This window comes from Bactrocera dorsalis, unplaced genomic scaffold, assembly GCF_023373825.1.
Source record: "Bactrocera dorsalis isolate Fly_Bdor unplaced genomic scaffold, ASM2337382v1 BdCtg013, whole genome shotgun sequence".
In the NCBI taxonomy this organism is placed as follows: domain Eukaryota; kingdom Metazoa; phylum Arthropoda; class Insecta; order Diptera; family Tephritidae; genus Bactrocera; species Bactrocera dorsalis.
The window spans coordinates 215,751-230,415 of NW_026038064.1; the positions used below are offsets into that span (position 1 = coordinate 215,751).

General features: G+C 32.7%; 3 protein-coding genes across 5 annotated transcripts; 2 read left to right on the forward strand and 1 right to left on the reverse strand.

The window, feature by feature from the left end:
* The first annotated feature begins 333 nt into the window (after window positions 1–333).
* Window positions 334–1,528, forward strand: LOC105227611 (rhodanese domain-containing protein CG4456). Its single transcript, XM_011207033.4, has 2 exons — window positions 334–493; window positions 562–1,528. Exons 1-2 carry the CDS (start codon window positions 448–450, stop codon window positions 1,065–1,067), a joined length of 552 nt encoding a protein of 183 aa, XP_011205335.2. The 5' UTR covers window positions 334–447; the 3' UTR covers window positions 1,068–1,528.
* An 863-nt stretch (window positions 1,529–2,391) lies between these two features.
* LOC105227613 (uncharacterized) lies at window positions 2,392–5,399 on the forward strand. The gene is made up of 6 exons (XM_011207034.4): window positions 2,392–2,687; window positions 3,132–3,477; window positions 3,563–3,890; window positions 3,970–4,129; window positions 4,279–4,433; window positions 4,493–5,399. Exons 2-6 carry the CDS (start codon window positions 3,141–3,143, stop codon window positions 5,139–5,141), a joined length of 1,629 nt encoding a protein of 542 aa, XP_011205336.1. The 5' UTR covers window positions 2,392–2,687; window positions 3,132–3,140; the 3' UTR covers window positions 5,142–5,399.
* An 813-nt stretch (window positions 5,400–6,212) lies between these two features.
* LOC105227614 (unconventional myosin-Ia) lies at window positions 6,213–14,278 on the reverse strand. 3 transcript variants are annotated; one of them, XM_011207035.4, is made up of 21 exons: window positions 14,122–14,278; window positions 13,752–14,020; window positions 13,562–13,677; window positions 13,436–13,506; window positions 12,336–13,381; window positions 12,200–12,263; window positions 12,018–12,031; window positions 11,882–11,966; window positions 11,598–11,692; window positions 11,389–11,536; window positions 11,213–11,311; window positions 10,866–11,089; window positions 10,527–10,774; window positions 10,332–10,468; window positions 9,477–10,063; window positions 9,028–9,087; window positions 8,604–8,935; window positions 7,938–8,073; window positions 7,713–7,865; window positions 7,531–7,658; window positions 6,213–7,466 (listed from the first exon to the last, which is right to left on the reverse strand). In XM_011207035.4, the coding sequence occupies exons 2-21, from the start codon at window positions 13,854–13,856 to the stop codon at window positions 7,343–7,345; spliced, it is 3,972 nt and encodes a 1,323-aa protein (XP_011205337.2). In that variant the 5' UTR covers window positions 13,857–14,020; window positions 14,122–14,278; the 3' UTR covers window positions 6,213–7,342. The 3 variants fall into 3 exon arrangements, 2 of the variants coding, with proteins under 2 accessions (XP_011205337.2, XP_029406672.2); XM_029550812.2 differs by lacking the exon at window positions 9,028–9,087; XR_007423474.1 differs by lacking the exons at window positions 6,213–7,466; window positions 7,531–7,658; window positions 7,713–7,865; window positions 7,938–8,073 and having other exon boundaries at window positions 8,847–8,935; window positions 9,028–9,248.
* Between the last annotated feature and the right edge of the window lie 387 nt (window positions 14,279–14,665).

Consider the following 14,665-nt stretch of genomic DNA (forward strand, 5'->3'; position numbering starts at 1 on the left):
AATAAATTTAATACATCCGGATTAACTAGTAAGAAAATTTATCCCGAATCACCTACATTATTATTATTATTATAGTCAAATTAAACACTTCCATTTGAAAAAAGATAACTTCTGAGCGATGCATGAATATGAAAAATATTAAAATCATATTTTAAAATGAAATATATTTAAAATGGTTATCAACTATAACGATGCAGATTTTTAAACTTGATTACATTTGCACGAAAAATCGATGCCTGATGCCACTCCTTCAATTTCGATAAATTTTGATATTTATTTTTTTTAGACTTTATATAACGTCTCTGTTTTTATAGTGGCGTAAATAAACTACAGAACCATTTGGCGCAAGTAACTAACGTCATTTTAATAGTATCTTACCAGCTGCAACATTTAGTCGTTTTATTTATATAATTTGTTATTTTTGTCCATTAGACCTATATAAGGAAAATGATAACTAAAGTTATTGGAATCTCTACAACTTTGGGAATGCGAAGTAACAAAAATCGTTTTTGGGTTTCTGAGCTGTTGTTTAAATATGTGCATAAACATTTTATATTACAGATTTAGCTATACGTAATTTAGCAAGGATATCTAGTAACTTATACCACCTTAATATAAGGCAACAAGAAGTTCTTCAATCTTCTATTAAAACTTACCCGGTATCCAAAAATTTTCACATCGTAAAGTTTAGCACGGAAAACTCACACCGAAAACCTATACCGTCTGTACAATATAATGATGTCAAGGAGTTACCGAATCATCCTGAAAAATTACTAATTGATGTACGAGAATTACAAGAACTTGAAGAAACAGGAAAAATTCCAACAAGTATAAATATTCCGTTAGCCTCCGTGGTGCAGGTGTTGGCAGAAGACGTTAGACCTCAAATGTTCCTGTCCAAATATGGTCGCCGAAAGCCAACTTTTGCTGATGAAATAATTTTTACATGTAGGAGTGGAAAACGTGCCTTAAAAGCTGCAGAAATTGCAAATGCTATGGGATTTAAAAATGTAAAATTTTATGAAGGATCATGGGAGGATTGGGTCAAAAATGAACAAAAAAATTAGAATTACAGGATTGTCTTAATGAATTGCTTGGCGCTTCTAATTGATCAAAAATGTTCTTTCTACATAGCCAGAATGAACCGGTCTGGGTCCGTCGCTTCCGTTGCTATGCTGTAAAAATTACAATAGTCTACTTTTGTTTAATACAAATGTTTGCCTAAATTATACGATATTATCTGTTAAATATTTCAACAAAACAATGTACTTATGTATAAGTGGTTACATAACGTATAAACGCTTGATTATGGATTTAGATAAAGACTCTTTTAAGTATTGAACACAGTTTGTGTAACAAATGGATTGCAAGCTTATCATACTGGTATATATAAGAATTTTGCATTTAAATGAACAATCGTTGCATTTACCTCTAACGAAGACAGTTTTGAAACTATTATAAATTATGCACATTTTTATTATGAAATAAATAGCATTGCTTTGCTGTCAACTAAGAACAAATATAGAAATTCAATTTTTGGTTTGAATAAGTTACTGATATTCTAAGCAAGTTAGTATCATATAACCACACATTAATCAAAAAGCCAAATAATTTCATTTTAAGATTAATCAAACTTCATTTATATTTGTCCTTGCTTTGTCATTCATTAACTTAACCAATAATAATTTTTATGTTAATATTGGCTTTTATACAAAAATATTCCTTTATGAGAATACCAAGTATAAAATAAGTGCGAAATAGATGCCAATTTGTTTGCATAGAGACAGCATTTAGCGCAAACATATTAAAATTAATATATAGCCCAAAAAAATAGATACAAATGTATGCATGTACGATATGTATGTATATAAGTCTGGTATTGTAGAATAATAAGCACATATTTGAGGTAAACAACTTATTAGCAATCACAGAAACCTACAACAACAACATGCGTCTGGTCTTATTAGTTTTATTTTGTTTTGTTCCAAAGATGTTAATGAATGGCAAAAACAATAAAAAAAAATAGTACAAGAAAATGGCTATCACTTGTTTAATGAGTTTTGAGAGAAATTCCAATAAGAGTTAAATAAGATATTAAAATCTCCAGCACAGTTTACTGTCCTGTAAATGGTTATTAATAAGGAAAAAATAAACTTAGATAAATTGGCATCACTAAATGTTTCCATAGGTACCCCACAGGTTCCCACAATACACCGAGCATTATAAGCTTTTAATAACAGACATAACTTTATAGCCCATTCACATTGTCGGCATTTGAACTAACGAGATCTATCGGTTGGTAGTCAATAACCAATGCACCAGCCCGATGCCCAATGATTAAAAGTATCGACTATAAATGCAACCATGGACTCATCGTTATTGACTTTTCTTATCAAACTTCAGAAGAAAATTTTTAAGTAATAAACACTTCGTGTGCCTGCTTACTTGTACAATATTTAAAATTGTAGATGACTAGCGTAAAAGTAAATAAAGGGGAATTGAAACTTTTTAATCAGTTGAAGTGAAGGTAGTGGTCACGTCAGTTGAAATTTATTTTAGTAGTAATTAACAAACGGATGACCCAATAATATACGTATTTTGGGTAACATATACATCTGGCCGGTTCGACAATATAGTACCTGTCTGATAAGAAAAATATTTGATTTAGCAAACTTTAAAAAACAAGAGTGAGTACATATACATACTTTTAACCTACTTACATTTATGTATATTCACCTGCGAAAAAAGCCGACCTTTGATGCGTGGTGTGGAAATTTTATATTAATTATATACATGTATATATATATTTATTTAATAGAAAAAAAAAATACAAAACCTAAAGGTTAACTGAATATTGTCGATATATATTTAAATTTTTTATTTTTTAATCGAGATAAGATAGTTACTATCACAAAATTTAGTTTAGTATTAACAATCTACAGCCTAAGTTCGATTTGGTCCAAAGTGCGTCAGTGTTTTTATTTAAATTTTTTTTTTGAAACTATGAACCCATTCATGTGCATATACAAACATTTTAGAACGATTGTATTATTCGTTATACATATGTATAATACATATCTGGGTATGTGTTTAAATAACGACTATAATGTTTATTTATGTATATTTTGTAGTATACCATCATGACTACCTTGCTTCCTGGAAATATCGTCTATGCCGGACCTATTACTTGTACTGAAACTCATGCATACAATTCTCTAGGACATTATATTCTGGAGAAATATAAGAGTCATGGTAGCCAAATTGTAATGATTGACGCAGTAACCGGTCAAGAGTATACTGCTAAATATATGTATGATTCCGTTGTGCGCATGGCTTATGTATTACAACATTTAGGTATCAAAGCAGGAGATGTTGTAGGTTTATCCAGCGAGAATAATGTACGTTTCGCTATTACCATGTACGCCTCATTTGCCATCAACGCTACGGTGGCTCCCCTAAACATAACTTATTCTGAACGTAAGTAAATCTTATTTTTAAAATTATTTACAAAAATGTTTATATAAATTGGTTGATATGAAAATATACCAACTCTCTGGTGCAGGCGAAGTTCATCACGCAATTAACTTGTCTAAGCCGAAAGTGATATTCGCTTCCAAGCTGACAGTAAATGTTATTGAAAAAGTAGCAAAAAATAATAGTTTCGTGAAATCAATTGTTGTACTTGACACTAATAGTTCAAATGACAAAATTATGAATTTTGACGATCTTATGAAGAGTACAAAAATTACATCAAAAGACTATTTTGATACGACTCCAGCGAATAAAAAAGATGATGTCGCACTGATAGTTTGCTCCTCTGGCACCACCGGCTTGCCGAAAGGCGTGCAATTAACACAATACAACATTCTTTCTACGCTGGATTCGCAACTGTAAGTTAAAATAAATTTTTAATTTTTTCTCATAAAAGACCCTTTGCGACCTAAATATTATTTTTGTATATTTTAATAGCGAACCAACAGCAATTCCAATGGGCGAGATTACATTACTCACAGTTATACCTTGGTTTCACGCATTTGGCTGCCTAACATTAATTACAACAACAGTTTTAGGAACCACCTTAGTGTATTTACCTAAATTTGAGGAACATCTTTTCTTGGGAGCGATTGAGGTGAATAACGACTAGTTGAATTTTAGTTAATGTATGATACAGTAGTTTCAATAGAAAATGATATGATTTGAAAAATCGATTTTCCTTAAGCTATTTTATTTTGGTCTCGCCTTTTATTAACTCACAATTTTTATGTATTTATATTCTAGAAATATCGCGTTTTGATGGCATTTATGGTGCCGCCATTAATGGTGTTCTTGGCTAAACACCCACTTGTGGATAAATATGATTTGTCATCATTGATGGTTTTGCTCTGCGGTGCAGCACCACTAAGCAAGGAGACTCAGGATTTGATTACAGAGAGGTATGTGTCAAATAAGAAATTTGTTTTAAAAAAACTGCATATATTTGTATGCATTTTAGGATTGGCGTGCCCATCATCCGTCAAGGTTATGGCTTAAGTGAGTCGACACTTAGCCTGTTGGTACAAAATGATGGGGCGTGCAAGCCGGGAAGTGTCGGCAGCATTAAATTGGGTATTTACGGTAAAGTTATTGACACGGAAACTGGTAGAGCTCTTGGTCCTAATCAACGAGGCGAATTGTGCTTCAAAGGCGATTGTATCATGAAAGGTTACATAGGGGATACCAAATCTACGCAATCTATGATAATTGACGGATGGCTGCATACCGGAGATATTGGTTATTTTGATGACGATTTCGAATTTTTCATAGTGGATCGAATTAAGGAACTCATTAAATATAAAGGTTTCCAAGTGCCTCCAGCAGAAATTGAAGCTCTATTGTTGACAAATAAAAAAATTAAAGATGCGGCAGTCATTGGAAAGCCGGACGAAGAGTCTGGAGAATTACCGTTGGCATTTGTTGTTAAACAACCGAATACTGAGCTCAGCGAAGATGAAGTTATTAAATTTGTAGCTGAGCACGCTTCGCCAGCGAAACGCTTGCGTGGTGGTGTAATTTTCGTCAACGATATTCCAAAAAACCCGAGTGGTAAAATTTTACGTCGCGAGTTAAGAGAAATGCTGAAAAATCGTCGATCAAAATTATAAAATTTCGGCTTTGTTTATTGATATATGTACGCAGAAATACAAAAACTTGCATTTAATTAATTTATAAGATTTAAGGTATGGGGAAGCAGCCTTTTTGGAAGGGTTGAGAAAAGGAAACAAATATTTTCAACTATGCATATGGTTAATTCGTTTTTTGGTTATGGGGTGAAGTTTAATTGTAAAATTCTATACTAAAAACGAATAGTTATGTGAAAATTTTAATATTTATTAAAAATATATAACAGGACAAAAAAGGAATACCACAAATGTTTATTTACTGGCAACTATGGCAAAGCAATTCAGAATATTTTCAATTATTTATTAGGAATATATACATGTGTATATCGTCTCCTAAAATGTAAAATAATGTATCATCAAAAAATTCGAAATTGAGTATCTTATTGATTACGATTCACTACTTCAAATTATATTCATAATTTGACATTTGTCCATATAAACCAGTTTTAACCAATATTAAATTGTTTTTTCACTGTTAGTCTATTTTATTTCGTGTTTCATTTACTGTAAATTTTCGAAAATGTTGTTGCGTTATTTTGCATTTTAGGTGACGATATATACATAAAGAAGACATACATACATGAAGACGGTTTCACTTCTTTATTTAATCAGAGATATACGCACGTAATTCTAATAAAATCAATTGGCCCCAAGAAATTTTGCCCGAATAGGTTCTTTAATACCGTAAATTATAAGGAAACATAGCATTATAGCCACTTACTAGACATTATTATTAAATTTGGCAACTAAGTTTTAATTTGTATTTTAGCTGCTTGAATTCTTTAGAATACACAAGTAAGTTATTTTAAAAGTTCGAAATATTTGGAAGAGATTGAATTAAGATAAAAATTAAAAAATGTATGAATGAGCAAAATTTGTTATAACTACTTTATTTGAGATTCCTAAAATTGAGTTTATACATGATAAATAATATATGCAGTTACAATATGAATATAACACTGTAAACTTTTATTGAATTTTAAACATTTCTGCAAATGATGGATTGTTTTTTCTTATCTTCCTTCTGAGGTTTTAAATAATACTTAAAGACAGTTTGGAAGAACACTGATTGCATGTTGCCCAAGGTGTTAGTTTATTAAGACACAGGTAGACAGGTTTTCTACGTTAATTGGCTTAAAATTAATTTGAATCCACACAGGCATATTCAGAAAATTTTCTTTATATATATGTAATATGTAATTTTGTATATATGAAGGTATGTGTGTAATTTATTTATTCGTTTTTTAACAATTTCACCGGAATTTTACGATATTACATGCTTTAAAATTCTTATTCTCATAACAATTACAAAGCTTAACATTTTAAGTTCTTCATTCGAACTACAAGCATAACAGCTACGATTATACATATATACATACATACAAACGTATGTATATATAATAAAGCAGTCTGAACAAACTTGCATGAAATAACAGAAAAAAAGCTAGAGAAAAATAACATTTATATTACCTGATGCTTCGAATATTTTAAAATAATTTTCTCAATTCGTATACAAGGACATCTGTTATTGTAATGCGTTTCCAATTAAAAATGACTGATTTAGAATTCTATTGATGTGAATTCAATAAATTTAAAATCATACTTTTACAACATTTGTGAGTATTTTTTCATAACATTTTTATATTTTTTATAAAATATTTATATTATTTCGGCTGTAAATTGAAAGATCTATATTTTTAGAAAGCGGTTTACTAAAACTAAAATGCTCGTAAATACTTGCTGGTGCACTGCACTGTGCACTTTTTTTGAAATAGAATATGTATGAGCCAAAGGCTTTTTTTGGATATAAAGAAATCTCAAATTTATGCGTGTGTTACATATAAAAAGATTTAGCGACTTTCTAAAAGAAAAATTAAAAATAAAATCATAGAAAACAAGAAACATGAAAAAATTATAAAGAAAAATGTTTATTTGTTGTCATTCAATAATACCTATGTGAAGTAAATAAATAACCGGCATTTAAACACACACAAACCAAAATGTCTACTTTCATTAATAACAGATAATTTTTGCGTTTTTTTTTGTTTAGCTGATTGTCAGCGATCAAAGAGGAGTCTATATTATAACATCTGGTTGAAACACTTCGGTCTTCTATACTACCACAGTTTCAAATCACATTATGAAACTTTGACAACATTCACCTAAGCTAATCCATTATATGATTACACAGTAATCTCCATGCGATTCGCTTTGCGTGTAACTTTCGGTTGAGATTGCACCAAATCGGACATCCCACCATATTTAAATGAGAATATTATTGTTTGTTGACCGAAATTCGCTTCAAACCTGTAATGTAAATTATATGCTATTTAAGTGGCTTCTCTAAAGCATTAAATAAATCACAGCTTACTCGGTGCTAATGTGTATTTCTGGTGGTTTTCCTGTGGCATTTTGTATGACAAGAAACATTTTGGTTACAATCTCGATGACATGCCCCGTTTGAAAAACAAAATCACCCTTTTTACGCCCAAATTCAGACTATGGATAGGGATAAATAGAAAATAGATATTTGTAAATTTTATAAATAACTACCGCTTTGACGTGAAATACTGCAATGTCATCCAGATACGGGCTCAAGGACATGCGATAAATCTCCGATGCAGGCACGCGATATTTGATTTGTAGCGTGCGTTGGTCAAGCAGGAGTAATGACGACGTTGACAATACCAGCAAAATTGGCACAAACTACGATTTTAACGATATATTAAAATATATTGCATTAGTTACATAAGTATATTTAAATACGTGTGATTTTACCTTCCCACTGGAACGCGTTATTTTATTGATAATGTCAGCGAATACCACATATTGATCATTTGTTTCCACACACATTTTTTTCCATTGTTGGTTATGCCGCAGCCTCACATAATCGCCAACAAATGGGTGGCCCACACTGCATAAAGAAATTAGCGTTAAAGTTCGTATGAAAACAAGAAAAATCGTTAATTTCGTTTGCACCGAAGCTATAATACTTGTTTAAGAGTTTTCATACGATAACTTAATTTCGATCGGTCGGCTTGTATGACAGCTATATGCTATAGTGGTTCGATCTGAACAATTTGTTCGTATATTGTACCGTTCCTATACCGCTACTGTCTTTACAATAATCCATGTCATAATAGGTGCATATGTATTAACAAATAAAAAAATTTCCCTACAATGACTTGATTTAATCGATCAGTTTGTATAGTTATATCCTACAGTTCCGACAAATGAGCAGCTGCTGGGGAGAAAAGGACGTGTACAAAATTTCAATCGGAATCTCAAAAACTGAAGGACCAGATCGCGAATATACAGACAGACGGACATGACTAAATTTTATAGGATCTCCGACGTTTTCTTCTTGATATTACAAACTTCGTGGCAAACACTATAAAAACTGTTCGGGGTATAAAAATATGTATGATGATATTATGTGCTCACCTCCGCGAATATGATGCTTTGCGATCCTTAAAGATAATACTGGCAGTAACTTTTTCGCGCATACGGTTGCGTGAGGTCTGATCGAAAGAGCTGCGATAAATATAGCATTTCCACCGATGGTATATGGCGCGAAGTAGACGTGACGTTTCAGCAAGAAATTTAGGCGCTGTTGGCCACTCTGTGGAAAGCGGACTTAACGTGTTTGGTGGCAAACGCATCGGTATGGTTAACAGGAAATGCCTAATTTTCCAATGCCGGTAATATTTGGATATAATATCGACAGCCCAATGCACTTGGCGTTTATACTTCATAACCGTATATTCTTTGCGTGCCTGAAATTTAAGAAAATCGTTTAAAATGCTGTTGGGATGCAAAGTGCATGTTGTTTTAATTTGAGACAAAGTTATGCTGGTGTTATGCTTACACTTCGATAGAGGCTCCACAGGTGCTTTCGGCCCTTAAAGGGAATGCTAAAGCGACATTCCTTTATAATTAAACAGCACATGCATCAGAAACAATCAAAAGCGAACAACGAACTATTAACATGTATCTACGTAGTACATAGACATATATGTATATAAATATGCTGTAGTTAATAAGAAATACTTCAACTACCGTATAACAACAACGAAAAAGCTTTAAACTCTGTAAATAAAATATTTTATAAGGAAGCAACTCACAACTTGTCATAACGCATTGTAAAATCATAAAATCATAAATTTTTACACTGGTTTAAAAAATTGTTGCTGTATAACTTTATGAGACTAGTAGTAATTATTTATTTACTATTTTTTTAATTTTTGCTACAAATATACTCACACTCAACAAACTACTGTAAAGCTATACTAGCATGAGTGTACTCAATTTACTCACCTGCCATGTGCGCCAGGCGCTCGCGATTATAATCTGGCTTTGACGCATGCGCATAAAATGTTTTCGTGCCACATACATACGAAATTTTGTCTGGATCAATATGGCTAATTCATTGATGCGCTCCCTGCGAAATTGTTCCAATTCATATTCGGTGCGTGGACTGCGTACAAACACGTTTTTCGTGCCGATTGTAAATTCCGCCGCTGGTAGTGGTAAGTTGCGTATGATAAGCGCAACACCTTCCACAATACTGCAACCAGGAGCATTGTCCGCACTCACATTGCCACGATAATGCGGCCAAGTTGAGCTATTCAGCAGTTTATAGCGACTGTAGAATTTTGCATGCGGCAAATGGAAGCAATGACCAGTGCGGCAGAGGTGCACCAACGGCATTAGCGACATATAACGCACCTGATGCTGCACCAATGCCAAATCAAAGGTAAGCGGTTGCTTGCATTCATTCGGTTTTATACAGAACACATAGTGGGAACGTCGATTCTTTATTATGGCTAATAATGTATGCAATTGTGTACGAACGTTGGAACTCAGTGTTGTCGGCTTACGGCTCACTTGTCGTCGAGGATTGCCTGAAAGAGAGTGCATTACAAATAAATTGCTAGATTTTACGGTAATGAATGAGAAATAAGGCGGAATAGTATAGTCACATTTTTTCCACTCAGCTCGTTACACTGATTTTTTTATAAATAAACTTTTTATAAGGTCTCCGACTTTTTTCTCTGGGTATTACAAACTTTATGGCAAATTTGACATACTCTGTTCAGGGTATAAAAACAAATATTTGCTCATACAATAGCAAAATAAATATTTTTCTTTCAATTAATTTATTTTATTTACCTTCTGGAAAGAGACTCTGAACTAAAGGAAGTTTACTTTGGTGCATTGCCCCACTAACATACTTTGGCAAAACGTCCGAATTCTTTTCTAAAAAACGATGTATCGAGTAACTGACGACATTGGCAAAGTGTCGAATTCTAAAATGAAAACATGTTACAGATATTTTTTATTTGCATAAATTAAGGCTTAACTCACTTGAAGCACATTGAATTCTGACTACCACTTATAAAATTCGGGTGCCCTGCACAACACTGCTGAATGCGTAGCAAAAGTGATTCATTGCTGTTAAGATGCGGCTCATTAATAATTGCTAAAATACCATAACTTGGCTTATCGATAAGTTCACAAATTGACTCATTATCAAAAAAGTCTACGCGTGTCCATTCCAGTCCTTCACGTATGTATAGTTCCTGTTCTAGTCTTAATACGTTGTGAACAAAATTCTGAAATTCAAAAATAAATCAGTTTTTGTTCAGGGCTATGGCTATAAATGTCTATCATAAATAATTTAGGCTTTTCGATATCTATGTTTACCTGGTGTATCTTTTCAGCGCTGTAATTTATTGCGAATTGTTCGAAGGAGTTGATTTCAAGCAACTCGAAACCGTAAAAATCGAGTAAAGCTAAATTCTTTTCACGTTGTGTAGATTTTAGTATTTCATTGATTTTATTCACCAACCAAGTAAATAGCCGGCCATAAAGTGTGCGACAAAGGGTGTTACGTGCGTTGGCTGCTTGACGAGCATCTAATTCGCAGCCTGTAGTAAATATTAAAAACGTGCAACACATCAAATTCATTACTTATTATTTAGATATATTAAACTCCATTTAAAAATGTTATGTTACTTTAGTCAAAATCGATTTGTTTTAACGAGACTTACCGACATCTTCCATAGTGCTATTTGAGCAATTGGCTCGAGTAAGGCAATTTATTAAGATTTGAGCTTCTAAACTTAGTAAGTGTGCTGTCTCTTGCACTTCTACAGAAAAATAAAGCAATTTATTAATAAATATATATAATAGCGTTTTTTAACTATATAAAGTTTTGTATAAATACCGTAAACATTTGATATTTGACAGCCTTCAGTTCCGTCGATATTTGTTATGGGCACAAAAATGAAGTTTCCTAACTTTAAAACGATTGCAATGACACGAAGTATGGCGGTAATTTCATCACACGACAAGCCAAGTATTTCAAGAGATTTCTAAAGAAAGAAACAATTTAGTATTTAACAAAATTGTAGTAAAAGTTGTATTTACACATACTTTGGTGTAGTGAAAATTATCGCGATCTTCTTCAATGGCAGTTGTATTCCTTAAGATATCGTATTTTTCCACATTCCTATATAGTTTTAGGGATTCTGTGGAAAAGAACTGTAGTTAAGCTTGTTTGCAAAGATACCTTATTGTACATAACTAACGTGATAAACAAAATAATTAGAGCAGATTTTGTTGGAAAAAAGTTTCAAGTAAATCTTAAAAATTGTTAAGTAACTAGCTTCGACAAAGTTTATAACCCTATTTTTACTTTCTTTTGAATACAAACTCACTTAACAATGGCAGATCAGCCCCCAACAGCAACTGGTAGAAGATGTGAAAATTTCGTTCCCCAACACCGGGATTGGTAATGCGCGTCTGAAATAATTTTAATTTTAGTCAAATTCAAAAATTTGTATCACTATTTACCTTTTCCAGCATGACTTATAAAAAAAATTGACAGACATGAAACGAATTGTATTAGTTTAAATATTTTTATCAAATATTATTAAGATTAATTTTTTAGGTTATGTTATAAATATATGTAGATGTTAATAATATACAGCTTTGTTTTTAGTATACAGTCTAGAAAGCTTTTTAATTATACTTACAATGAGTTATGTGCACGCCCATTGGATCGCCCTTAAAATCGATTTCAATGTCGAACAGTTTGCCCTAAGGGAAATTTAGTTGTACATAAGCAATAGATAATAAAATTATATGTACGTTTATTTGTACGCAACCTACATAACGACTGGAATTGCTGTTCTTTAAGGTAACCGCGTTCCCCATGGCTTCGAGAAAAACATCGGCACAAGTGACACATTCTCGTAATCTTTGACTAGGTGACTTTCGACGCGACTTTGTGTTTGGCACATTCATTGTCCCTGAGAGTGAAAGTGATGAAGAAGTTTGTGCACCAGTTGCAAAACTACTTGGTATGGCCGTACAAGTGACGCCGACCATCTGATTCTGTTTGTGTGCTTCGTAAAGAGAAATACGTTGTGTTGAACCAATCAGTGATGAACGGTCTGTTTGGCTTTCTGTGGAATGTTGTCGTAATAAATTACAGAAGCTACCGCGATGCATGGCTCTAGAAGGACCAGCTAAAAAGCTATGTGTAGTGGTCGTTTTGAATGGCATATTGCGAGGGTCCATTTCAAGAGCTAAAGCGCGTGTACATTTACTGTGGCCACACTGACGACAACCTCCGCTAGATACATTTCCAGAGTGATGGGCACTATGCAGGTATTTTGACGATGTGGCAAAGCTTGAATTCATTAAATTGGCAGTGTTAATAGGGGCTGTTTGTGTTGGTTGGTGCTTAAAGCATGACTTTGACGGATGTTTTTCAATAGTACGTGATGTAACCTTTCCATCGATATATGAAATATTTTCAGTACTTTTGTGATGAGAGAAATCGAAATCAACAATTTTCTCTCGCATATTACGCCGACCTTGACTGCGATCTGAGCTTTCAGCGCGAATGCGTTGTGCGGAGACATTTGCAGTGCTACAACGACGTGGTCCTGGACCAGGCGAAAGCGACTGACGACGCGCTGTATTTGTTATTGTCATGGCACTATCAGATTTTTTATATAAAGCAACATTTGGAACCGAACAATTGCTAGATGTACGTCGATGCATTTGAACATGACCACTATAACCACTGCCAGTACTACTATTTGGTATTTCTTTTTTAAATAGTTGCGACGTTGTGATTTTATCTTGAATATGCGTGAGAAAATTAACGATCATTTTGAAGGATTCCGTCTTCCCTGCACCACTTTCGCCTGAAAAATAATATATTTACTTAAAATATTGCCGTGTTGATAACAAAAACCAACCTGTGAGTACAATACACTGATCTTCTCCTTGATCTTTCAGCGATTGAAATGCTAAATTCGTCAAACCGTAACTAAATAGAGAACGCTTATTAAACAATTATCAATAAGAAATTTGTATTGTCTTACATATGCGGAGGCAATTGAAATATTCCTTTGCTGCCATAGTTACGTATGGTGTCTGACGTTCGTTCTGATATGTGATGATATGGATTCACAGCGACAACAGATGTTCCAATGTATGTCTAATAAAAATAAAAACAAATTATATGCAAACGCCTTATCTTAACCTTTAAGAAATTTTACACTGTATACTTACGTATATGTGGTCACGTTTGTAGCGAAGGTGGATATTGTTAATAAAGCTATCTTCAGAAAGATTTTCCAGAAGAACTGAGTCCCATGTTCCAATTTCTTGTTCCATTATGTACAATGATGGTTTTTGTTTTTATTTTGAAAGTTTGGCCAGCGATCGGGTTCAACAATTTATGCTAACTTATTTGCCACAAATCAACAAACAGGCCATACTGGTGGATTAAAATACCATCACCAATACAGCGCAGCGTACAAATGAATGTGTTTTCAGAACTATACAAAAAAATGAATTATTTGGTTTTCTAATATAATTCCGTTTTGATGTCAAAAGCTCTGGGTAATCGCTATTAAAATCATAAGTAATTTTTACTTACTCTCGAAAAAAACGATAAAAACTGGTCAACTTTGATTTAGAAGTGCATTTTGATATTGTATTGTTTATTTTTATTTTGTATTAACAATTTAACCAGCACAATTTTCACAGTTACCCTCAAGCATTTTCACATTTTTCTACATTTTGCTGTGTTGACATTTATTGCACTTGACATTTGAGCCACAGTGAAGCTGTTTTAGAAGATATATGTATATTTAAAAAAATGCACCATTGGATATATTAGTTTGTACTCCAACACAAATAAATAATAGAAAAATATGTGTTATTTTACTTTATGTTAGTTTTGTTAATATGAGTATGCATTCTTTAAAAAAATGCTTTCAATTAAAATTTTCTAAAATCGACGAATAATTTATATAATTTTGAACCGACACTTAATGTTGTCTGAATATACCTAAATACATATTTCAATATAAGTACATAAATTGGACTTTAATCATGATTTTCTAAAAAAATTTCAGTTTTTGAAAGAACGGGTAATTTATATTTTTTAACTTGTGCTTAACTTGGCAACTCAGCTATTT